Source organism: Anolis sagrei, chromosome 1 (genome assembly GCF_037176765.1).
Source record: "Anolis sagrei isolate rAnoSag1 chromosome 1, rAnoSag1.mat, whole genome shotgun sequence".
In the NCBI taxonomy this organism is placed as follows: domain Eukaryota; kingdom Metazoa; phylum Chordata; class Lepidosauria; order Squamata; family Dactyloidae; genus Anolis; species Anolis sagrei.
In genome coordinates this window covers 306,995,308-307,022,141 of record NC_090021.1, presented here as the reverse complement: position 1 = coordinate 307,022,141, position 26,834 = coordinate 306,995,308, and the positions used below count along the sequence as shown (strand labels likewise).

Below are 26,834 nucleotides of genomic sequence, written 5' to 3'. Positions count from 1 at the left end.
TTTCTTTGCTGCTATAGTTCTTTCTACAATTTTCCTCATGTGCATCCCATTTCTTGTGATACCTTGTCTGTTTGTGGAAGCTAAGCAGGGGCAGGCCTGGCTAATATCTGGGGGGAAGACCACCACAGAATACTCGGTGGTCTGTTTTCAGAGAAAGGCAATTGCAAATCTATATAAATTAAAATGCAATGTTCGTTTGTGGGATTAACATAACTCAAAAACCACTGGACACAAAATTTTGGACACAATGCACCTATCATGCCAACGAGTGACCATGACTCATAGAAATACTAAGAAACATAACAGGACTGACTTAAAAAGCCTAAAAAGCCAAAGGACGCTACAGCGCATGCACAAAAACAACTCCCCCTGGCAAACAAAACACAATAGCATATCTACTCTCTTTTGGACTACAGTTCCCAGCATCCCCTAGACTAGGCCCTTTAGGGGAGGAGAATGATTCAAATACACTGCTTCCAAGCTGCAAACTTTATTCTCCTTAGATTTCTGCATATTTCCAATTTCCTATTCCTGGACTGCAACTCCCAGCGATCCTCCAGACAGATAGATAGATAGATAGATAGATCAGGAGTGCTGGGAGTTGCAGTGCAAGAATAGGTAAAGAAGGAAGAAAGGAGAGAAAGGAGGAAGGGAAAGAGAAGGGAGGGAAGGGGAAGAGAAGGCTCAAGTTAAACATGAGCCAACAATGTGATGTGGCGGCAAAAAAAGCCAATGGGATTTTGGCCTGCATCAATAGGAGCATAGTGTCTAGATCTAAGGAAGTAATGCTACCCCTCTATTCCGCTTTGGTTAGACAACACCTGGAATATTGTGTCCAATTCTGGGCACCACAATTCAAGAGAGATATTGACAAGCTGGAATGTGTCCAGAGGAGGGCGACTAAAATGATCAAGGGTCTGGAGAACAAGCCCTACGAGGAGCGGCTTAGGGAACTGGGCATGTTTAGCCTGAAGAAAAGAAGGCTGAGAGGAGATGTGATAGCCATGTATAAATATGTGAGAGGAAGCCACAGAGAGTAAAAGGCGAAAGATTTATACAATCTGAAGAGAAACCAGAGTATTCACAGAGAGGAGGGAGCAAGCTTGTTTTCTGCTTCCCTGGAGACTAGGACGCGGAACAATGGCTTCAAACTTCAAGAGAGGAGATTCCATCTGAACATGAGGAAGAACTTCCTGACTGAGAGCCGTTCAGCAGTGGAACTCTCTGCCCCGGAGTGTGGTGGAGGCTCCTTCTTTGGAAGCTTTTAAGCAGAGGCTGGATGGCCATCTGTCAGGGGTGATTTGAATGCAATATTCCTGCTTCTTGGCAGGGGGTTGGACTGGATGGCCCATGAGGTCTCTTCCAACTCTTTGATTCTATGATTCTAAGGATGGAGAGAATAGAAAAAGGAAAGAAGGAGAGAAAGAAAGGAAAAGAAAAAGAAGGAGGGAATATTGGCCATAGCAATGGCTGGTACAGCTAGTCTCTGAATAAATATTGTCATGCAAATCCCACGGCTGTTAGGAATTGTGGGAGTTGAAGTCCAAAACACCTGGAGGGAGGGGCCAAGTTTGCCTGGTAGGCTTGGTTGACTCCCACGGCTGGAGAACTACACTTCCCGTGATGCCTTTCGAAGGCGGTTGTGTTTCTCACTTCCTGGCTACGGCGGTGGTTGAGAGGCGACGGAGCTCCTACTGTAGCAGGAGAAGGGCGGCATGGGCTGGGACCTCGCCTGGGCCTCTCTCTGCCCGCGGGGAGCCTCCACTCGAGGCCAGGCGGCTCAGCTCTGGCAAGGGTAGGCCTCACGGGCCCTCTTCTCTTTGGGGGCGTTGGGGAGGGCGGAGCGGGCATTGGCGGGGCAGCCACACTGCAGAGTTAGTGCAGTTTGGCACCACTTTCACAGCCATTGCTCATTGCTAGGGATACCTGGGAACTGTAGTCTTACAAGGCCTCTCTGCCAAAGAAGGCTGGTGCCTCTCCAGATTTGTGAATCAAAACAGCTTGAATGTATTCTTGTGATCCTTCCAGTGGCTGTTGGTCATAAATGCAGTGTCATCATCACCCTCACATTGCAATAGACTTAGGGCCCTTCCAAATGGCTCAATAATTATCTGCTATATTATTTATTTATGAGATTTATATGCCGCCCTTCACACCCCGAAGGGGACTCAGAGTGACTTACAAGATATACATGCAATATATTATGCTCTTTTTTTTTGTCGTGTCAGGAGCGACTTGAGAAACTGCAAGTCGCTTCTGGTGTGAATTGGCCGTCTGTAAGGATGTTGCCCGGGGACGTCCAGATGAATTGATATTTTTATCATCCTTGTGGGAGGCTTCTCTCATGTCCCCTCATGAGGAGCTGGAGCTGATAGAGGGAGCTCATCCACCTCTCCCCAGATTCGAACCTGCGACCTGTCAGTCTTCAGTCCTGCCGGCACAGGGGTTTAACTAATACTATGCTAGTATTAGCTGGTGCTTTTTAGAGCAGGCCTGGGCAAACTTCAGCCCACCAGATGTTTTGGACTCCAACTTCCACCGTTCCTAACAGCCTCAGGCCCTTTCCTTTCCCCCCTCAGCCGCTTAGTCGTGCCTGATCTGGGGCGTGGTGCTCATCTCCATTTCTAAGCCGAAGAGTTGGCATTGTCCGTAGACACCTCAAAGGTCATCTGGCCAGCATGACTGCATGGAGTGCCACTACCTTCCCACAGAAGTGATACCTATTGATCTACTAACATTTGCTTGTTTTCGAACTGCTAGGTTGGCAGAAGCTGAGGCTAACAGTGGGAGCTCACTCCGCTCCCAGGATTCGAACCACCAACCTTTCAGTCAGCAAGTTCAGCAGCTCAGCGGTTTAATGTGGCTCTAGCCACATTACAAATATAAATAACAAATAAACACATGCAGTTATAAAACAGATAAAATATATAAATACAATTAAAATATTTAAAACATTAAAAGTTTTAAAACATAATGCCTAGACCTGTAGTCATCATTTGTGCTTCCTTCCATATTGCACTATTCCTATGCAGTTCATGTAGATAATAGTACTATCCATGCATAATTTTCAGAGAATTTTCTCTCAGTTGTGCTGAAATTGATATATATGGCTGGATTTTCCAAATCGAGTTCCATTATTTCTCATCTAATCTTCCAAATGGTGTCTTATCTTGATCTAAATGTTCAGTGGTACAATAAAGTGATTTCTGTGCGCAATGGCTTATCAAATGTTTTTGCAGGTGGTTCAAAGGTATTCTGAAGTCAACACACTGATTTCTAGTTCTCTGCAATGTATTCTGTGTTTAAATATAGCCACAGGGAAACAAATGCTGTAGCAGCTCTGAGGCTATAGTTGAAATTAAAAGTTGATATTAAATACTGCTTCCTGAAATTATCAGATATTGTTTCTGAAGTGGCCACAGCAAATATATATTCAATTAAAGCATATTTCCTTTTTTGTTCCAGATGAACAGAATGAAGGTTGATGAGGAAGAATATTGGCACAGTTCCAAATGTAAGGCTTTCACTTTTGATGATGAGGATGATGAACTCTTTCAGGTACAGTTGCTTCTCTTAAACAAGCTGATTGATCACTATTTGTATATTCAATTTTTAATTATTAAAATATTATGTTTTATGCCTTCAAGTTTGTTTCCCATCAATGGCAACGTTCTCCGTGGTTTTCATGACAGGTTTGTTCGGAGGAGTTTTGCCATTGCCTTCCTCCCCCCCCCCCACCTTCTTCCTTCTTGCCTTCCTTTGAGAGGCTGAGAGAGTGTGACTTGCCCAAGGTCATCCAGTGGATTTCTTGGCAGAGCAAGGATTTGAACCCTGGTTTCCAGAGTCATAGTCCAATGCTTACAAATAACATCGAAAGAGATTAAATGGTTTAAAACAATAAAATAATTTAAGATAGGCTAAAAACATATGCTTTGGCCAAGATACTCAGGGAAAGAAGAAATACACCCAGCACAATCCTTTTATGTCTTTCATTAATTTAGATAAATTAGGAAAATATCCCAATATTTATATGAGCAAAACCTAGATCTTTTCATGGTATATGATTGAATTAGTGACACTTCACATGACAGCTGGCACAGAACATATAATCTTGATCCATTAAAAAGACACATTTCTAGCTATGATTAAAAGTGAGTTTGCTTTTGCAAGATTTAAAGTTTCAGTGCCGTGCAAAAGCCCCTATGTTATAACATCCAGTAGTCTGGGTGCATGTACTCCATGCAGTCATGCCGGCTACATGGCCAAGGAGGTGTCTATGGACAATGCTAGCTCTTTGGTTTAGAAATGGAGATAAGTGCCACCTCCCAGTTGGACTTGACTAATGCCAAGGGGAAACATTTACCTTTAGTCTTTATTTCAAAGACCCCTTCACTCTTTTGTTACTGTTTATTTCCTTCTGTTATCAAAACACTTGACAAAACATTTGAAAGATTATAAAACCGTGTGCCAGGTTAAACATTATAATTGGATTCTAGGATAGATATATTGCCTTTTTTGTTTCAAAAATATACCAAAACCATCTAAACAAATTTTACAGGAATCGGGGAAAAAAACTGTGTCTTGAATTCTTTTGTTATAAAATGCAATTTTCCAAATCCTGTACCAAAGTAATTTGATACATTTTGATAGTTTGGTTGATGCATAATATTCTATCTCTAACCAACAATGTGTAACAAACTCCACAAGTGTACACATTTCATCTATAGATTTTCCCCCCTATCCTTTTCATCCAGCAGATAGTTTTGTATTTTAGTTGCTAATAGTTTGTGATTGCGCCGTAGGCAAAGAAAAGATGCCAGCTTGGGCCATTTTAGTTTGTATACAAAGAATCATGTGCATCTATTCCTGGGTCATCATCCCTTCAGTCTTTCTTGACGAAATAGGCCTTGCTATTCTTCTAACTTTATTTCTGTTCACAGCTGAAGGAGTCCAAGCGAGCAGTGAACAGCCTCCGAGATATTGTAGATGATGATGATGATCTTGAGAAGATCACCTGGAGTGGGGAGCCTGTGGGCAGTAAGTGAATCAGGACTTCATATGAACTTTGCAGAGAGAATGTAATTTTTGACCACACAGCCCAGAAAGCACACACCACCCCAAGATAGTGATTCTTTTGCTTCAGCCTCAAACTGAATTATTATTACACTGTAAATCTTGGCTTGTTTTTAAAAATGGCATCATGAACGGCATTCACATTTGACTTTCATTAATTGATTGACAGAAAAAGTCCAATTTTCCTCTTGCATTGTCGTAGCTCAGATAGAAATAGACTGCACAGTATTATTAATCTGAGTCATCTATTTTCCAGATATTTTAATTTACCTCCCAAAAATGATAGCTATTTTAAATTTAAAAAAAATAGATTAAAATGGTCTTCTGTGATGTCATTTAGAAAAACAGGAACAAAGGAAGTAGGCCCAAAATGCTATTAACTGATATTCCAAAACATTGCCCTAGAGTAGTAATGATGTTGTCCTTGTTAAGAGAATTTATCATAATTTTTCTTTCTTTCCTGCTCGATAGGCATTTCTTGGTCCATCAAAGAGACTGCCTCTAGCAACAGTATTACCTCTGAAGGAAGAGATGTAAGTCTACAAAAGGGCTCCTCTGGTGTTCCCAAACAAGCCTCCTCTTACTCACTGAGCAGCTTTTTCAAAGGTGAGAAGATATTTATCAAAAGCTTAATGAACAGATTATCCCTTAAAACTATTTATTTATTACCCATCTTTCTTTCAGAATGGGAGGCACAACTTTGATGGGAATGTTATGTTTTTGTTGATTGATTTTAATGCTATTGTTTTTACTGTGATTTGGGCTTGTCATCATGTAAGCAGCCCCGAGTCCCCTTGGGGAGATGGTGGCGGGGTATAAAAAAAGTTTTTATTATTATGTCTCTGTGTCTACTTTGAATGCAATATTCCTGCTTCTTGGCAGGGGGTTGGATTGGATGGCCCATGAGGTCTCTTCCAACTCTATGATTCTGTGATTCTATGATTCTAATAATATCATAGCTATGTTGCAGAAAAATAGTTTCTTGAGAGAACAGTGGAGCTTGCAGAGTCTATACTCATTCTCAGAAGTATAGTTTGTTCCCCAGTGTTTATTGTTCTTTTGTTTTAGGAAGGAACAAACATGGAAGCTTTCAGTCACTTTCAGATGGTAAGAATTCAGGATTTTTTGTCCCTTCTTTGTATGATTGGAAGGATATTTCTTGTTCCATCTACTGAGAATTGTTGCCACCTTCTGCAATCCTGTGCCTTCCCTACAGAGATGATCTCTCTCGAGTTCAGTATGACTTATAGACTTATAGTGAAAATTGATAGAGCTGATTTTTTGTTGGCTTCCATGAGGTGTTTAGATAGGAGCTAAATAGTTTTATACATTTTCATAAATAGAACTCTGATATATATCAATCTCTTCCTGTAACTCTCCTCGAGCCGTGAGGAGAGATGGGTAAGAAATACAATTATTATTATTATTATTATTATTATTATTATTATTAGATACGCAACAAGATTGGTACACAACAAACAAGATCACTATTCTGGCTTTTGAATTGGAACACACTCGGTCACTTCCCAAGTGTCTAGGACTATGTGATGTATCAACAAATAATGTCTGCAAATCTGAGTAGGGTGGTCTTTTGCAGCTGACAGATAATAATTTTGTTAGCACCAATTGTTTTTAAGTGCAGGCCAAGGTCTTTAGGTACAGCACCCAGTGTGCCGATCATCACTGGAACCTTATTCTTTTTTTAACCTAGCAGTTTTGTCCGCACTGGCCTTCTTTTTCCACCTCAGCCTTTTCATCGCTGTCCATACATCCATTTATCTAACAAAAGACATGGGGATGTTTGCTGTCTTGAAACAATCTCAGCAATTCACAACTAAACAATTAATACATATAGGAGGCAGAGTGAGGTATCTGTCTTAGGCAGCAGATGCTTGTGGGTGACATATTCAGTTGTACCCATTCTGACCATGTAGCAAAATATAACAAAATTCACAGAAGGTAAAAAAAAGAAAAAAAGCAAAAATGGCAAATAAAAAAGTAAAAATGTGTAAGCTTTCAAAGCTTCACTGACTTCTTCGTCAGGTAAAGATGTTGATATACAGGGGAAATACATAATAATGTTGGAGTCATGGGCCTAGTTTTCATCTTGTCATTTTTTTATTGTGCTGTTATCCTTTTGATACTGCCTCTGTTTCAAAAGCGATTTTCAGCCATGTGCACCAAAATGGTATGGGAAGGAGAGGGAGAAACATATTAAATAAATAAAATCCACCTTTTCTACTTCAGCTCTTACAGACACAGGATTTAAAAATTATGCCCCAGAACTGCGCAGGCCAAAAGCAGATTACAAGGTAGGTGTGTTTTTGAGAGCTTCATTTAAGAACAAAATTGTAAGCTGCAGAGCTTTGGAGTTGAATTGAGTCTTTCTTCTGACTGGATGCTTGCTTCACTACTATTTGTCAAAGGACTGTTAACTGGCTTCTCATAAAATGTTCTAAGTGAATGCACAGGTTAGAAACAATAAGCTAAGATTCTCTGGAATGCCTGTTTATTTATGCATATGAATAAACCTCATTGTAGGGGTTGATATCAGTGAAGAAGTAGATCAGGGATAGTTAACTTTTGCTTTAAGATAGATTATTTCCACCCCACCCACACTCTCATAGTTGCACTCTTTACTTCCCGAAGCCACGGTGGTGCAATGGGTTAAACCCTTGTGCCAGCTGGACTGCTGACCTGAAGGTTGAATTGCTGACCTGAAGGCTTCTGGTTCGAATCCGTGAAATGGGGTGAGCTCCTGTCTGTCAGCTCTAGCTTGTGGGAACATGAGAGAATCTTCTCATGTAACACATCTGGGTGTCCCCTGGGCAATGTCTCTTTAGACGGCCAATTTTCTCACACCAGAAGCAACTTGCATTATGTTCTCAAGGGGCTTCTGACATGATTAAAAAAAAACCCAAAACTTCCTGAGTATGTCTCATACTCTCAAACATACATCTCTTTCTCACAAAACGTTCCCAGATCTGCATTTCCAAGTGGTTGCGGTTGTTATGCTGCATTTTTGGAAGAAGACAGCCATGCATGCTTTCACATGGAATAATAGATCTAGAGTGTCCTCGAAGTTATTCGACTTGTCACTTCTTCTTTTTCAACTTTCCTATTATCTAAAATGGAGGCACATTGCAAGGATAAGAAGGTCATTTCAAAATACTGTAAACTTTAATGGAACATTAACAGTTGTTGTATACATCCATTTCAGGATTATAGCAGTGACTGGAGCCCTAAAGACACAGTAAGACGACTGCAGAGAGGAAAGGTAAGGAGTGTCCATCCATGATACTGAAAAGGAAACCCTTTTATATTTTAGAGTTCTGGGAATCTGTAGGTAGACAGTGTTTTCCTCAGGAAATTGATTGTATCCTTCACATAATTTGAACTATGCCCCTAGAACTTGATCCATATACCCCAACAGTGAAGATTTGAATACAATAGGATAATGTTTTTTCCTGAATTACATAATTTGGATAATACATAGAAAAATGTATTTAGCCTCCTAGAGTGTGTCCATTCAAATTTTGTTCTGAATGTGAGTGGAAAATTCTCTGAGTAATTTGTGTAATTCCTTCACATATTCATCAGTGGGGATTCAATAAAATGTCGTATTGGATAGTTGTCTCTCAGCCTCTTAAATGTAGTTTGACTTGTTCCTGGTGGCCATAGCTATTGCATAATAATGTTAAGATTGTTTCTGAGACTGTGGGTGGCATCTTGTTCCATGGGGGACATGAGAGAAGCCTCCTCGCAGGATTGCAAGACATCCGGGCGTCCCCTGGGCAACGTCTTCGTAGACGGCCGATTCTCTCAACCCAGAAGCAACCAGAGACAACTTGAAGCATGCAAACAAGGAAGCAAAACAACCAACGGTCCTTTTCAGGACCAACCATGACAATAATCGCAATCAACATCGAAGGCATGTCAGCTGCCAAAGAACAACTGCTCTATGAACTGTGCCGAGATAAGAAATGTGACGTGCTGTGTGTCCAAGAAACACACAGGGATGAACGACAGAAACGACCCAAAGTTCCAGGAATGATCCTAGTAGCGGAAAGACCACATGCGCAGTATGGAAGCGCTGTCTTTGTCAAACCAGGCCTCCAAGTCAGCAGTGCCCACAACACTGAAGAAAACAATATCGAGGTTATAACAGTAGAGCTTAATAACATCACCATCACCTCTGTGTACAAGCCCCCAAATGAAGAGTTCTGCTTCTCCTCCCCCGAGAACTTTGACAGGCACCAAAGGGCGGTAGTAATTGGTGACTTCAACAGCCATAGCCATGTATGGGGCTATGCCCAAGAGGACAGAAATGGAGAGGCTGTCCTGTCCTGGTCTGAACTGCACAAACTATCACTCATCCATGATAGCAAGCTCCCACCATCCTACAACAGCGGGAGATGGCACCGAGGTTATAACCCAGACCTCTTATTTGTGAGCGACAGCATCGTACAGCAATGCACCAAATCAGTGGGACCACCAATCCCAAACACACAGCACTGACCAATAATATGCCAACTGCTCCCAACAATAAGGCCTCAGGAAGTTCGATTTAAACGAAGATTCAACTTCAGAAAGGCAGATTGGACTAAATTCTCAGACATGTTAGACGACATGATCACATCGGTCGCGCCAATCCCTGAGGAATATGAACATTTTATTGAAATAGTGAAAACCTGCTCACGGGCCTCTATACCGAGAGGCTGCAGAACCCACTACCTCCAAGGCATTACTCCTGAAACAGCTGCCTTGTTGGAAAACTATTACAGGCTCCACAACGAAGACCCATTCAGTGAGCAGACTCTTCAGGCAGCGCAGAGCATTGTGTCCTCCATCTCTGAAGCCAAGAAAGAACAGTGGATCAAGTTGATCACAGAGGTCGACATGGGCAGGAGCAGCCAGAAGGCGTGGAGGCTGCTGAGACGGCTGAGCAACGATCCCTCACAAACTCATACCCATGCCAACATAAAGGCAGATCAGATAGCACACCAACTCTTGAAGAATGGGAAACCCAACCTTGCCACCAAAGTAGGAAAGAAACCAATAGCCAGACAACCAGAGATTGAGAACAACAACCTCCATGAACCCTTTACATCTACTGAATTGGACATGGCTCTCAACAAATGTAAGAATGGCAAAGCAGCTGGCTTGGATGATCTATGGATGGAACAAATCAAGAACTTTGGTCCAAAAGCAAGGCGCTGGCTGCTGGAGCTGATGAACAACTGCACTGCATCCTGTCAGATCCCCAAAATCTGGAGGAAAGCAAGAGTCATCGCCATCTTGAAGCCAGGCAAAGACCGTAATGACCCAAAAAGCTACAGACCAATCTCCCTGTTGTGCCACCTCTACAAAGTTCTGGAGAGACTTATTTTGCATAGAATTATGGAAAATATAGACCCCTGTCTGATCCCACAGCAAGCTGGCTTCAGAAAAGGCAAAAGCTGCACATCGCAAGTGCTGAACCTGACCCAGCACATAGAAGATGGCTTTGAAAGACAGCAGATCACAGGAGCTGTCTTCATAGACTTGTCAGCAGCCTATGATACTGTGAACCACCGCCTTCTCCTGAGAAAAATGTATAATATCACAAAGGACTACCACCTCACCCGCCTCATAGGAAACCTGCTACGAAACAGGAGCTTTTTTGTTGAGTTCCAGGGCCAGAGAAGCAGATGGCGGAAACAGAAGAACGGCCTGCCTCAGGGGAGCGTGCTTGCTCCATCCATGTTCAACATCTACACAAATGACCAGCCACTGCCAGAAGGGACAGAGAGTTTCATCTATGCTGATGATCGTGCCATTACTGCTCAAGCAGGGAGCTTTGAGATGGTAGAACAGAAGCTCTCCGAAGCTCTAGGTGCTCTTACTGCCTATTACAGGGAAAACCAGCTGATCCCTAATCCATCTAAAACACAGACATGCGCCTTTCACCTTAAGAACAGACAAGCATCCCGAGCTCTGAGGATTACCTGGGAAGGAATCCCACTGGAGCATTGCAGCGCACCCAAATACCTGGGAGTCACTTTGGATCGTGCTCTGACCTACAAGAAGCACTGCCTGAACATCAAACAAAAAGTGGGCGCTAGAAACAACATCATACGAAAGCTGACTGGCACAACCTGGGGATCACAACCAGACACAGTGAAGACATCTGCCCTTGCGCTATGCTACTCTGCTGCTGAGTATGCATGCCCAGTGTGGAACACATCTCACCACACTAAAACAGTGGATGTGGCTCTTAATGAGACATGCCGCATTATCACGGGGTGTCTGCGCCCCACACCACTGGAGAAATTACACTGCTTAGCCGGTATTGCACCACCTGACATCCGCCGGGAAGTAGCAGCCAATAGTGAAAGGACCAAGGCAGAGACATCTCCAGCTCATCCCCTGTTTGGGTATCAGCCAGCACGTCAACGACTTAAATCAAGACATAGTTTTCTTAGATCTACAGAGACACTCGCTGGAACACCCCAGCAAGCGAGAGTCCAAAAGTGGCAGGCCCAAACCCAGCACCTCAATTCATGGGTGATACCAGATGAGAGACTCCCCCCTGGGCACTCAGAAGACTGGGCGACTTGGAAGGCGCTGAACAGATTGCGCTCTGGCACCACGAGATGCAGAGCCAATCTTAAGAAATGGGGCTACAGGGTGGAATCCTCGGCATGCGAGTGCGGAGAAGAACAAACTACTGACCACCTGCTGCGATGCACCCTGAGCCCTGCCACATGCACGATGGAGGACCTTCTTGCGGCAACCCCAGAGGCACTCCAAGTGGCCAGATACTGGTCAAAGGACATTTAACCAAATACCAAATTTACAAAATCTGTGTGGTTTTTTTTTCTTTCTTTTTTTTTCTTTTTCTTTTTAATCTCTGTGTTTGTTTTGCTCTGTTAGAATTGTAATACAATGGTTGCTGATGACACGATAAATAAAAAAATCTTGTTCCATATGGCTGAGATTGTGTGGTAAATTATATCTCTTGCTGATTTTCTCCGTTTGAGCATGATGGCAAAAGCATTCTATGTAGAAATCCAGTTCCATGTTCCACTCTTCTGGATTGCAGAATTCTTCTGTTTATTCCACTGAGAAACATTTTATTGTGTGTTGGTGCAATGGTCGTTGTCAAATAATGATGGTAGCTGGGCTTGTGAGCTATTGCCGTGGTTGGTGAAATATTCTTTGAGTTGCAGATGGCTAAAGAAAGTCTTCAGGTCACCATAAAACTTAATCATGCATTTAGATTTTAAGGGCCACAAGAATAATTTTATATATACTTGGATGGCTCATGTTGTCTTTACCCACATGTATCTGTAGCAAAATTTGGCTGCTTATAGCTTTCTCAAGTACTTTGCTGGAAAAACAACTGGCATTTCCCTGTTTACACAAATTGGATTGAGATTCTACAGATGTTAGGAATTATAGTAGCAGATTCTGATCAATTGAAACCTGTCTCAAATAGTAGCAAATGCATTATTTCACTGCCAGCAATTCCATACATCATATTCTAGGCCCTTCATGTTCTTTGTTAGATAAAGGGGGAAATAAGAGCTTTGTTTTATTTATGGTGGCTATAGAGACAATACAGAATGATAGCTAAGCTTCCTTAGAATTGGGGAAGAAGGAATGAACTTGTGTAGCAAACTTTCTGTACACGTGTCTTGAGATTCAGGGAAATTTTAATCAAATCCCCATGCATTACTGTAGCATAGTTTCACAGCTACAGGGAGAGCCGGTCATGCAAGTGGCTAACAGTCCTGGCTCCATTTGAAGATACATTACAAGCAGCCACAACCTGATTATTGTGAATGAAGAGAGCTTTTGTTCAGACACTACATTTATTTTATTAATCTTGTCCTATTCTAGGTCTGCTCCCTCGAAAGGTTTCGCTCTTTGCAGGACAAGTTGCTGCTGCTGGATGAAGCTGTTGCAGTACACGATGGGAACGTTATTACAGCCGTGAGTGTTACTGTGATTGTAAACTAGGACAGAGAGGGGGTTGCAACTCAACCAGGTCTCATTCTGGGATCATTTGCATCAAGATAATTTGTGCCATGTTCCCCTTTTGCTGTGAATTTTGGATATAATTAACTTATGATTTATGTGTGGGAAGGCTCAGCGTTTGATGCCAGATTCACTCAGCATTTTAATCAGCAAGATGCTTTGTCAGCTGACCTTGCTTTCAAGGATGCGGCATGTAAATGGATCCTGTGAAATCCCTTGAGTGTTTTCTAAATTGTTCTTGATATATCCCAAGATCTATGTACTGTGGAAGTTCCCCTTAGAAAATGGCATACATTCTTTGCATATAGGACTATGGTTGACTTCCAGTTGAGATAGTTTGAGCAGGTAGAATGGAAAAGGTATTTTCTTGAGATATTTGAAAGCTGCTGCTGCTGCATCCTTAACTACATGGGCCACTAGCTTTCCCGACCATAACAGGTCATTCAGCCCAAAGTTCTGAGCAGATAAGTGCAATGTAAATATAAACTGACTGTAACTTCCAGTCAATATTTTGTGCCTGCTGCACATGTTCAGTGCCTGTGATGGCCAGGGGTTTACATAGAGCTCTAGCTAAGAGTAGTGGAGGCAACATGGAGGAGGTAGGATGTACACTACCCTACAGTTTGGCTGCACTCCTTGGCCATGTGAAAAGTAGCCGTAGATTTGGCATGAATATGCCAGATCCAGGTCTGCTCCAGGTCACATTAACAGTTGGCTAAACTGTATGGCGTAGATGAGTTCCAAGCGTGCTTAAATTTTGCCAAATCTAAACATGTGAAAATTTGAGCTGTTTTAGAAAGAATGATCCCAACCATGTATTGACCTACGAAAGGTTCACATGAATTTTGTAGCATTTCCTCAAAGTACTCAGTCTTGGATGTATAAAACAACCTCTTTCTTGTTTAGTTGATAGCTTTGAAGGCATCCTTTTTCTAGACTTTTGAGTGTTAATAAAATATTCCTCACTGCTATTCAGTTCCTTCAGATTTTACAAGGTTACTACTTAAATATGTAGCTAAATGTTATAAAGTATTCTATATGGCATAAAGAAAATTATAATGCTTTGTAAGTACTCTGTTTCAGTTCAAGTTGAGGAAGCTTATCTATTATGTTGCAGATTCTAGTATTTCTGAAGAGGACCTTGAAGAAAGGTATGTGAGGCTCCAGAAATAATTGGGGTCCCTTTAATTTTGTTCCTTTAAAGCAGTTATATCCTTCACTTTTCTCACTTAGGTGAAATTGATGCAGAGTCACTGTACCTTTCATAGAATCAGGACTTATTTGTAGCTTTTGAAGACCAGTACTACTGCCACCTTCTCTCCTTAGCACCGATCCAAACTTTAGTATCAGTAATATAATATTGTCTGTTCCCATGAATTAGATAGACATAGTTTTATTTCAGATGAGAAAAAAATTGTTAACAGGCAGTAGTTTTCAATCTGGGGTCTCATATTCTTGGATGCCAGTGGCAAGAATTCTTGACCTTTAGTCCTGCTCATTGGGGTTTTTGAGAGTCGACATCCAACAGCATATGCAACTTAAAATTGTGAACCACGGTTGGAAAGAATGGCTATAGTTGCATTTGCTGAGCATTAAATTGTTTTGACTTGTCATCAGAGATATCATGGGTATTATCCATGCATCTGTTGAAGTTTATATTGCACATAGGTTATTGTTGGAAGGGGGCTCTAGTTTCTCTGTAACAATGGTGAGGTTAGGCTATTTCCTCACCATACCTATCTATACAATTTTAACCAGAATCTCTACATCCAATTCACTGAGTTAACACCAGTACTATTTTCTGGGGAATGAGGTGGAGGATGCTCTTTATGTGACTTATATATGGATAGTGTATGGATAATTCAGGCTGAACTTGACTTGTTAAGCCTTCCTTGTCTTTGCATACAGAGATCTTATTTAGAGAGCTGGAGCTACGGCAGGTGGCTTTGCGCCATTTAATACATTTTCTGAAGGAAACGGGGGACCAAAAACTTCTCTTGGACTTGTTAAGGTAAGAATCCTCTTGAGCAATGAAGCTAAATTCTGAAGTGTCTATACCGAGCAATTTTAAATTGTGCTTTTTTTCTTCTGCAGGTTCCTGGACAGGACTGAGGAAGTTGCTGTGAGTAGACCTCCTCTCTCTCTTTGGTGGGGAAAGCAAGATTGTCCTCACAAACTCAATATGGGACATGTATTGTGTTCCTTTTGCTCATGCTACTGAGCAGATAGGTTAGATGCAATATTATTTCTTGAGTCTCTTCTTTACATCAGTTTCTGCTATTTCCAGCTGACACAATATCGTGAACACTTGAATATTGCAGATGCAGAGAAACGAAAAGATTTTCTGAAAGGCTGCATTGGGTAAGTATAGGTTGTGTGAATACATGTTTCTTCCACATTAATTGAGTTTAAGCCTTAGCCAGGAGGCAACTACTGGTTTAAGGAACCTTTAGTATCAATAGAACCTGAGGAAATGAGTAACTATGAGGAGTGGACCTTTTACTTAGAGCAGTGTTTCTCAACTTTCCTGATGCCATGACCCCTTAATACAGTTCCTCATGTGGTGGTATCCCCCAATCATAATATTATTTTTGTTGCTACTTCATAACTGTAACTTTGCTAATGTTATGAATTGTAATGTAAATATCTGATATGCAGGATGTATTTTCATTCACTAGACCAAATTTGGCACAAATACCCAGTACTCCCAAATGTGAATATTGGTGAGGTTTGGGGGGATTTTGTCATTTGGGAGTTGTAGTTGCCGGGATTTATAGTTCACCTACAATTAAGGAGCATTCTGAATTCCACCAATGGTGGAATTGAACCAGACTTCCCACATAGAACCCCCATGATCCTCCAGGTTAAGAAACACTGAGGATGGGGAAAAGATAAAAAAATGGTGCATGTTTTGAATAATTAGGCATTTTTTCTCATTTTCTTTTAATACTAGAATCTGAGGCCATGCAAAGAAGGTGAATGATAGGAGGTTTGAGACAAATAAAAGGAAGCACATGTTCACACAACATAAAACTGAATTGTTGAATGTAGTGCTGCCTCTCAACTTGGACAGCTTTCTTGAAAGGAGATTAGACAAATTTATCGAAGAAATCCTAGCAAGGCTTACCAGTTATGACTGCTGTATGTTGCCCCAAAATTGAAAGCAACATGCCTCTCAGCATGGAATAATAGAATTATACAGTTTGAAGAGACAATGTCCAACCTCCTGCCATGCAGGAATACACAATCAAACACTCCCAACAGATGGCTGTCCGGCCTGTAAAAACCTTCAGAGAAGGAGATCCGCACCAATTGTTGAGGAATAATAGCAAAAGGATGTTCTTTTCATACATGTCCTACGTGTGGGTTTCAGATGCCTGAGACAGTTTGTTCCGTATTCAGTAACTTTCAGAGTAAGGGGGTTCTTCCTAATATTTAGCCACAATTCACTTCTTTGCTCTTTCTGTCCATTTATTTTAATTGAGTTCTTTGGAGCAGCATCTTCTGCATGGTGGTCTTTTAGATATGTAGTTAAAGATACCATTATCTCTTGGTCTCCTCTTCTCAACCTTACACCATTTAGGTGAGAAAGAGTCAAGGGAATATGCTTTAGATGTATAATAGCGGCAGTGTGAACTGCCCTTTTTGCCTTTATTGTTCAGCATTGGAACTCTCTGCCATGGAGTGTGGTGGAGGCTCCTTTGGAGGCTTTGAAACAGAGTCTGGATGGCCATCTGTTGGGGGTGCTTTGAATGTGATTTTCCTGCTTCTTGGCAGGGGGTTGGTCTGGATGGCCCACGAGGTCTGTTCTAACTCTATGATTTTATGAATACAAAATATTAAAGAGTTCACTGAGGTGCAGTTGTCAAAATGCACTTAAAAGGGAATAACAGACATTCAATAAATAAATAAATAAATGATTATTATTTATTGGATTGTTTACATTTGTTTATTAATAAATAAGTAGATCTAATTGCTGAGTAGTGAATATGGATAAATTGCCTGAGGGTGAGAATCCATAAGTGAAGAGACTTTTCTGCAATCTAGGTTGTCATTTTCATCTGACGATGCTGCTCATGTACAAGATCATTATACACTCCTAGAGAGGCAAATCATTATTGAGGTAAGGCATCTACTATGTCTTTTTAAGATGACGTGGTTGTGGCTGCGAATGGGTTTTTATTGGTTTTAAGGGTTTTAACTGTTGGTCTTTTTTTACAATTCATATTTAATGCTATTTTAATGTTTGTGGGGTTTTTTGGAGTTTTATCTTCTATTGTATCGGTTTTACTGTAATCTGCTTTGACTTTCATTTTTGGGTCACTTTGTTCCAGTTGCTCTCTGAGCTTATCCTACCTTATAGGATTGTAAAGGATTGTCAAGGGTATGAGAGAATACCACCTTGAACTCCTTGATATACTAGGATAGCATTTACCCTACCTTATAGGATTGTCAAGGGTATGAGAGAATACCACCTTGAACTTCCTGATATGCTAGGATATACATTTACCTGCCTTTTAACAACATGTTTCAAGTTTTGTATTTTACGTGATATGTTACTGTTGCTGGATGCCTTCAGTGATAGCTGCAATTTTAAGAAGAAGCTGAACTATAAATAAAGACAATTATAGTGATAGAAAGGCAGGATACAGATTTAACAAACAAATCAATAGTAGAGTTAGCACTCCACATTTGGGGGTTTGAATTTTTCAGATTTGATTAAAATAGAACCACACCTGGAAATTCCTGAAGAGGTATTCTCTCAGGAGAAAATAGCATTTTTTATTTGTGTTCTTCCCCCCACTTTCATGAGGGCCCCATGCCCCTTATCCTAGTGAATATGGAGGCCTGACTATATTATAGTTGCTCACACTCTAACTTCAGGGTGCTCAAGGTGGTGCCATTTTCCCCCTTCAAAACAGCATTGTAAGATAAGTTAGATTGAAAGATAATGATTAGATGAAGGTCATGAAGGTTACAGCCCTAGGTGGACATTTACTTAGGTAACTGAATACAGTGGAACTTCTGAATCAGTGTGTGCAGCATTTAATGCAGGCTTCTCTGTGATTTGAGCTGAGATATAAACATGGGTCTAAGTAATTACCTACATACTCGAGTATAAGCCAATCCGAATATAAGCCGAGGCATCTAATTTTACCACAAAAAACTGGTAAAAAAACTTTCCCACCCTTGAGTATAAGCTGAGGGTGGGAAATGCAGCAAGTAGTGGTAAACTTGAAAAGAAAAATAGATACCAATAAAATTGCATTAATTGAGGCATCAGTAGGTTAAATGTTTTTGAATATTTACATAAAACTGTAATTTAAGATAAGACTGCCCAACTCTAATTAAACCATTATTCTAACCTTCAATGTAAATGTGCTTATGTATCCTTCCAATAATAATAAAGAGAGTAAAATAATAAATGTAATAATCAGCTGGCACAACAAAGCATTGCATGGGCAGTTCCTTGACAGAATTGAAGAAAAAGTTGACAGGGAGAAGACCTGGTTATGAATGGAACATTTAAGAAGGAGAAAGAAGGCCTGATTCTTGCAGCCCAGGAGCAAGCCATCAGAACCAATGCCATTAAGGCCAGGATTGAAAAATCAGCGAATGACCCAAAATGCAGACTGTGCAAGGAAGCTGATGAAACCATGGATCATATCCTCAGCTGTTGCAAGAAAATCGCACAGATGGACTACAGACAAAGACACAACTCTGTAGCTCAGATGATTAACTGGAACTTATGTCACAAGTTCCACCTGCCAGCAGTAAAGAATTGGTGGGATCATAAACCCGCAAAGGTTGTGGAAAATGAACATGCAAAAATACTGTGGGACTTTTGAATCCAGACTGACAAAGCTTTGGAACACAATACACCAGACATCACGATTGTGGAAAAGAAAAAAGTCTGGATTATTGATGTTGCCATACCAGGTGACAGCCACATTGAGGAAAAACAACAGGAAAAACTCAGTCGCTATCAAGACCTCAAAATCGAACTGCAAAGGCTCTGGCATAAACCAGTACAAGTGGTCCCAGTGGTCATTGGCGCACTGGGTGCCGTGACAAAAGATTTCAGCCGGCATTTGGAAACAATATACATTGATAAAATCACGATCTGTCAACTTCAAAAGACTACCTTACTTGGATCTATGCGCATCATTCAAAAATACATCACATAATCCTAGACGCTTGGGAAGTGTTCGACTTGTGATTTTTTTGGATACAAAATCCAGCGTATAGATCTTGTTTGCTGTGACATACTGTGCTTTTGTGTCAGTAAAATAATAATAATAATAATAATAATAATAATAATAGAGTAAAATAATGGAAATATAATAACAATAATAGAGAAAAATAATTTAAATGTAATTATAATAAATAGAGTAAAATAATAAATGTAATTAAAATAGTAATAATAACAGAGTAAAACAATAAATAACCGTGACTTGAGTATAAGCTGAGGGGGGCTTTATCAGCCTAAAAAAGGGCTGAAAAACTTTGTTTATACTCAAGCATATAGGGTATGCTGAGGAACAATGTAGAAACAGTATTTTGAAGAAAAATGAATGCAAAGTAATACTGATCTCATGCTTAATTATCATTTGTGAACCACCTTAGGTCTCTCTCCAGGAGAAAACTTTCTCATGGCTACCTTTTATTGAATTTATGTGCAGTCTTCCATCTCCTTTTTTCAGGCGAATGATAAGCATTTAGAGTCAGCTGGACAGACGGAGATATTTCGAAAATACCCTCGCAAGGCCTCAATCCTAAACATGCCGCTGGTCACCACGCTGTTCTACTCCTGTTTCTACCATTATACGGAGGCAGAGGTTAGGATAACAATAGGGGTGGATGGGAAGGGGTCCTTTGTATTGGTCTATAAGATTTGATACCACGTGAAACAAAGTGAAGCCAGATTTCACTTTCCATTCGACAGCCATCTGAAAAAAGCAACCATCACTAGTTAGATATTGTGATTTTTCACATATAGCAGGATTTATGAGGAAAGGAATCTAAAACAGGGACATTTTCCTTTATGTGTGATGTGCTATGTTCAAGAAATTTGTATTTTGATAAGGTACTGATCCATCAGGATTCCCATGTATCTGTTGAAAAATGAATTTATTTTAAATACTGTACCACTGGAGTGGGGAAGCCATGTTTCATCTGAGGACTAGTTGCAGTTCTGTCATGTGGGGAGGCAGGACAGAAAGGGAAGTGTTTTCCTATTCCTTTAGGGTGCACCTTTTCATTTCATTAGGCCTCTGAAGGCAATAGTTCAGGGCCTGAAGCTGAAAATGGAGAAAATAATATCTTTTGGAGGCTGATTTAAGAAAATTGTTTCTGCTATTGCAGTTTCTGGGGCAGGTTTGGTCTAGGGAAGCATGTCCTGCACCAAAGCCCCATAAAATGCATCAGATTAACTTGGTGTATTGGAACTTGAAAGCAAAGTTTAATTTACCATATCCAATCTGGAGAATATTTTTTTCAAAGTTGACAGCCCTTGGTGTAGATAACTGTTTGGATATTGTGACTTCCTGGTACAAGTTAATTCAGCTTCTCATTTTTTTTTTGTCATTGGTTTATGTAGATTAATTAGGTTTTATTTGTATGCCTATATATTGTATATCTAAAAATCTTTAAATAAATAATGCATGTAACTGAAGAGAAGTTGACACAAACTCTCACTTAGTTGTGGAAAGTTTGTGAGGAAACTAGATTTTGAAGATATAATAATGGTAATGAGGGACAGAACAGAGCTAGAAGTAGCCAGAAATCTTTCCTATTGGAAATACTTCTGACAATAATACTTCATATCAGAAAATCATCTCCACTCTCTACTCACACACTCCCACCCCGACCTGGTCTCCTTCACTGACCTTACCATGTCTTACTTTCCCAGGGCACCTTCAGTAGTCCTGCAAACTTGAAGAAAACCTTTAAGGTATGTATACTACGAGACAGTAATGGTGCTAGATACATATATGCACATTAGAAGTGAGTCAGTAACAAGCCAACTTCATGAAATCTGCAGACAGAGGGAGATGGTTGACTTCTGACCTGAGGCTCACACGAGCTAGTTGTTCCAATATCATAGTTAGTGTTACATTCAAAGATTTCCGGATATGGATATTGATCTAATATTCTGGGAGGTTTGGCTACAAGTATTCTAAAAAGCTCCATGGAGCTGCCAGAGCCCTAAGTCAGAAGTATGTGCTAAGTTTTGACCAAAGAGAAATTCCAAGTTGAGTAGACCCCGAGAGCTGAATTTAATCCATTCAGAATGGAAAAATTAGGATTCTGAATTGGGGGCATGAAATTAGAGTTCGTTAACAAAGATTACTTGTCGCTTAAGTCACAAGGCCACTTGCTGCTTGAAGTTGCCCTAAGACACAAAAAGTCTTCGATAATAAATTATTCTTGGAGCCTCTTGATATTCAGCTGGGATATTATGCTGTTTTGCTTTGGGATTGCAACAGCTGTAGCTATGCTGTAGAGTTTCTCCTAGTTTTTCTTCAGAAAGAAGTGGTGGGAAGTGATTCACTAAGTTTGAAGACCATGTGTGCATTGTCCTGTAGTAGATGATTTGGCTCTCTATGGAAATTGATCAGTATAGTTTCTATTGTTCTGTGATTAAGGAGTTTGATTTTTCTGCCTTGCAGATTCCAGACAAACAATTTGTGCTGACCGCCCTGGCGGCTCGTGCCAAACTGCGAGCTTGGCATGATGTGGATGCTTTGTTCACCACTAAGGTGAGTTGGATTGGATTTCTCAGAACGTGGATCAAGTTCATAGTCTCATGAGCATGTATAAATAATTTGGCTTTTTATAAAACCTTTCTGTTCTGTTTCTTTCATTCATTGAGGTTCCTACTTTTGTGCAATGCATTGGGGAATAGGGAAAATTGTTCCATGCTTATCTTCCTCTTATTTTGGATCCACCACATACTGAACGCATTGATAAGAATAGGAAAATCTGTTACATTATACAGATAAAAAATCCATCAGAAAAGGACAGCACCATTTACCAAAGGAAGGTTATTTCTGCTCTTTGGGTACATAAGGAGGATCATATAGGTAGAAGAGGATAACATTCTTGGCATCTCCAATCTATTCTAGGATGTAGCTGTTTGCAGCACTGCTTCCCCTCCCCAAGCACGTTTAGGATGACTCTTTTACAAGGTCAGATGTTAAAGGGATTTTTTTTACTCTGATTTCAGAACTGGCTGGGTTACACCAAAAAAAGAGCTCCTATTGGTTTCCACCGAGTGGTGGAGATCTTACAGCGAAACAATGCTCCAGTGCAGGTGAGTAGGAAAGCTGTCTCATTGTAAAGTAATAGTAGCCTGCCTCTGGAAATGGTCTATTGGGCAATAGTCATTTTACTCTACCCTGCAATGTGCAAAGTATATGTATGTTGTTGTCATTCATTGGGCATAGAAAAGGAATGTTCCTTGGGTTGCACTTGCTTTCCAAACAATGACAGTTGTTTGATCAAGTTTACATTTGAATGGGATATTTGGTTGTTGATTTTATGAAGGGAGACTAATGCTGAGCAGCATGGTTTACATATGAGATAAGGAGCATGGAGGAGAGATGCTAACCTTTGGATAGTCCTGTTCTGCTGATACTGCCTTTCCTCCTCATATAGGTTCTACAGGAATATGTGCGCCTAGTGGAAGACGTAGAGATGAAACTGAACCTTGCTGTAAAATACAAGTGCCATGATGTAGTTATAGATGTGAGTCTCGGCTGTATATATTGGGGAGGGGTGGCTCTTGCTCTTCTGTTTGTATTGGGAAAACTGTTGCTGTGTTCAGGAGAGTGGAGAGCATAGATCCTCCACCTAAACACCAGCCTCTCAATCTAATGTACCACATGCTACTCTTGAGAACAGTGTGGGTGACAGTGGGCCAGTTAACTCTCTCTGAGAACTAAACAACCATACAGGAATGTTGAGAAGATGAAGACTCAGTTCTTCTACCTTGAAGTTATTGGAGGAAAGGCCAAATTAGTTAGTTAGTAATAATTAATAATAATAATAATAATAATAATAATAGTAGTAGTAGTAGTAGTAGTAGTAATGGGTTGCTGTGAGTCTTTCTGGGCTATATAGCCATGTTCCAGAAGCATTCTCTCCTTTGGCCCACATCTATGGCAGGCATCCTCAGAAGTTGTGAGGTATATTGGAAACTAGACAAGGGAGGTTTATATATCTGTTGAAGGTCCAGGGTGGGAGAAAGAACTCTTGTCTGTTAGAGGCAAGTGTGAATGTTGCAATTAATCACCTTGATTAGCATTGCAAACCCTTGCAGCTTCAAGGCCTGGCTGATTCCTGCCTGGGGGAAATCCTTTATTGGGAGGTGTTATCTGGCCCTGATTGTTTCATGTCTGTAATTCCCCTGCTCTTTGAGTGTTGCTTTTTTATTTACTGTCTCTTTTATAAGCAGCCTGTGCAAGAAGGAGTCTTGTAACTAGGAAAGGGGAGGATTTATTGGTTTAAAACATTTCTAGCCATCTTTCCCCAAGCAGCATCTCAGGTACATGTGTCAAATTCAAGACCCACAAGCTGAATTTCATTTTATGTGCCCCTCCAGATGATGGATTACAATTTCTGTATTCCTTCTCATTAAACATCATGACTATAGCTGATGGGAGTTGTGATACAGTAACATCTGGAAAGCTGAAGTTTGTCCTGTTTAGTCAGTGTAGTTGGGTTTGAATTTGGATGCAAAGCTGGCAGATATGTCTGACTTTAGTATGTGCTTTAACCTTTCCCTGACCTCAATGCCACAAGTGCTGTTGGGTTGCAATTTCCATGGTAGATAATGAAAAGTGATGGGAGCTGTCATTCAGTAACATCTGGGGACCCAAATTGGATAAAAACCAATGAGCAGTAACTACTATGTAAAAAAAAAAAAGGAAAAAAAAGAAGAGCAGTTGGCCCTCTTTATCCATGGATTTTTGTTCCTAGATTCAGCGGTCCTTTGAAAACAACCATACGGCTGATGTGGCCCTAAATAAAAATGAGTTTGATACCCCTAATCTAAGGCAACAATAGAAACAAGGGCAGAAAAACAGAAATAATCCACTAGAATTGGGGTTTTCTGTAGTTTCAAGGCCAATTATTTTCCAGTACATTTGAAAACACTGAATTTTCTTTTAAGGAAAGCCCTTTCTAGAAAAGGATGTATGGTAGAAGTCTGCAAGGTGGATTTCCCATGGAAGGAAATTAAATAGTCTAGGTACAGTCACTGAGAAGGCCTTACTGCCAAATTGACCTCTTGATAAATGTTGCTGATGTACTTTCATTCCATTAGACATACAGAGACCTGAAGGACCGTCTCCAGTTGATGGCATATAGATGTAAAGTTGAGCGAGGGTCTCCAGCAGAGGAGAAAATTGATAATATCCTCAGCAACCTGGTAAGAAAGAGCTACTTATGCATGTAGTTCAGCTAAGTCATCAGTGCAAGCTAGCAGTATGATTGTTCATTGATATATGGTTGCAAAATGGAGTTTCAGGGATTATAGATGAGCAGAAGTGACATTGAAAAGACTCTTATCTTCCCAGTTATTAGATACTCAATGATGTTATTGTTGGCTTTGTCATACAATTTTCCCATGGATGCGTGCCATAACCAAACTAATTTTGTATATTGTATTGTTGAAATCAAAGTCATGCACTGTAATAGTAAAGGCAGGCACTCTCTTAAGAGAACTTTTAAAAAAAAGTGATACGAAGTTATTGGAGAATTGTTCCTTTTCTGTGCCTTGATTTGGAATTCTTCTCCCTTGACTCTGAAACTCTGATGTTGCCCTTTGTCTTCCATTTGGTTTCTAGGTTTACAGTGTAATCATGGCGTTAACTACATACAATATATAGAGAAGTTAATAAAGTTCAGGGCCAAGTTTTCTGCTTTATTGTTTACACAATCCTTCCAGATATATTGGCCTATATTTTCCATCACCCTATCCAGTGTGCTGGGAGATCTGGAAGACACTAGGCTGGAAAATACAGTCCTAAACCTTTCAGTGCCTTGTAATACTTTTGGAAATAAAACTAATTTCCTATTTTTCAACAATGGTTTTTGCAAGTTTATTTCTCTGTGTTCAGTATTATCCTATAACTCATCCAGCTTGTGAGAGTGAATGAAAAGTGCCATTTGATCAGTGTATTTCAGTAATAACTCAAGATTTCTGGCTTTGATTCTGCTGTTTAGCGTTTAGTGGATTGCCGCTTCTTTCACTGAAAGGGAAAACCTATTCTTTTCCTTGTCTGGTGAACAGATGTTTTTTTCATTCAGCTTCTTTCTCTTATATATGCAGCTGTGTATGAGTGCCTCTGCCTCCATCTGTTTCCATAATCAGGGTTCACTGACTCTCTTCCCGCACAGGAAGATAGAGATCTGATTATATTTTATAGCAGCTACATCCCATTCTTGTTCTCTTTTTCAGCAAATCCGATGGAAGAATTGAAAGATGCTTTTTTGAGCTCAGGCCCAGCCTGATTTCCTGTGGCACAACAAAGCCGAAGAGGACAACTGCCAGGAACAGCTTGCCATTGCTTTCAAGTCTCTGTTTGGTCTGCCTCTTGCCAGCCGGCACTGCCTTTGGATCCTGGGACAGAAGCAGACAAAACCACATGTTGAATCAATGGAATACAAGGCTAAACATTGATGTCAACATTCCTTCTTGACAACGTGGCTTCATAATGAATGTACAATCTTGTACATATGATACACAACAATTGAATTACTCTACTATGCGAAGATTATTTATCTATTCATCTGCAAAGATAAGGGCAGCTAGTAATGGAAGAATCGTACATGTACAATAATTGTTTCCACTCCCTCCACCGCATCCAGGTTGAAAGCTGAGGACAATGGCTGCTCTTTCAGGATGAAAAACTCTGGACTGGACAGTATTGTTGCCTTTAGTACAAATTTAATAAGATTATTGGGATTCTTATTTAACCCAGGAAATACCATGGAGATAACCCTGCTCATGTTTCCCTGTTCAAAGACATCCTGCTCAAATTTCTTTAGATCTATGTACATTAACAACATAATCTTTTAGCCAATAAGAACTTGAAATCACTTCCAATTAGAGACTTCTTTGCGTATTGGGCAACTGAAACAATATTACTCCCAAAAAAGAACTGATATCCCTTGATATTAATGCCCCAAGCTATGCTCCAAGTCTAGATCCTTTTTCTAGGCTCATTTCTGTTAATGGGGTTCCTTACTGGACCCTTTTTATCCTGTTTTTCATATTTGTAAATAAAGCTTTGCATCCCGTGTCTGTAGCCGCACTGTTTCCTCATTCTTCTCTTGTGTTTGACTATGAAAATTACCTTCTTCAAGATAAAAACAGCTGGTGTTTTCCACAGTATAATCTTGGAAAAGCCTGTAAGGATGACAAAGAATATAATTTTTTGTTTTATGAAATGCTTTTTTCTTCTGAGGCTCCTCAAGAGAGAACTGCAGCAAATTTCATAGGGCATCTTACAATCAGTGGTTCTTGAAGGGTCAAATCCCAAATAGGGCAAGTAGACTGTCATTGGCACAGCAAGAGCTTCCTCCTATGGTTCCCAATCTGCCGCCAATCCCTTTAACTACATTATTAGTTAAAGGGATTTTTTGTAAAACATTTTGGATCTCATCTCAGGAGAAAGAGTAGAAGTTAAATCAATCAATTATAAAAATATAAACTTGGACTGAGGTTCAAA

At 40.3% G+C, this 26,834-nt stretch overlaps 1 protein-coding gene across 2 annotated transcripts; it reads left to right on the top strand.

Moving 5' to 3' along the window:
* The first annotated feature begins 1,630 nt into the window (after positions 1-1,630).
* Positions 1,631-26,411, top strand: VIPAS39 (VPS33B interacting protein, apical-basolateral polarity regulator, spe-39 homolog). Of its 2 annotated transcripts, XM_060757823.2 has the most exons (20): positions 1,632-1,795; positions 3,466-3,558; positions 4,941-5,037; positions 5,545-5,679; positions 6,142-6,180; positions 7,321-7,385; positions 8,294-8,350; positions 12,958-13,050; positions 14,213-14,246; positions 15,004-15,106; positions 15,190-15,217; positions 15,383-15,456; positions 17,143-17,218; positions 19,800-19,934; positions 21,008-21,049; positions 21,768-21,857; positions 22,325-22,411; positions 22,756-22,845; positions 24,425-24,529; positions 25,562-26,411. In XM_060757823.2, the coding sequence occupies exons 2-20, from the start codon at positions 3,466-3,468 to the stop codon at positions 25,580-25,582; spliced, it is 1,464 nt and encodes a 487-aa protein (XP_060613806.2). In that variant the 5' UTR covers positions 1,632-1,795; the 3' UTR covers positions 25,583-26,411. The 2 variants fall into 2 exon arrangements, with proteins under 2 accessions (XP_060613816.2, XP_060613806.2); XM_060757833.2 differs by lacking the exon at positions 6,142-6,180 and having other exon boundaries at positions 1,631-1,795.
* The last annotated feature ends 423 nt before the right edge of the window (positions 26,412-26,834 follow it).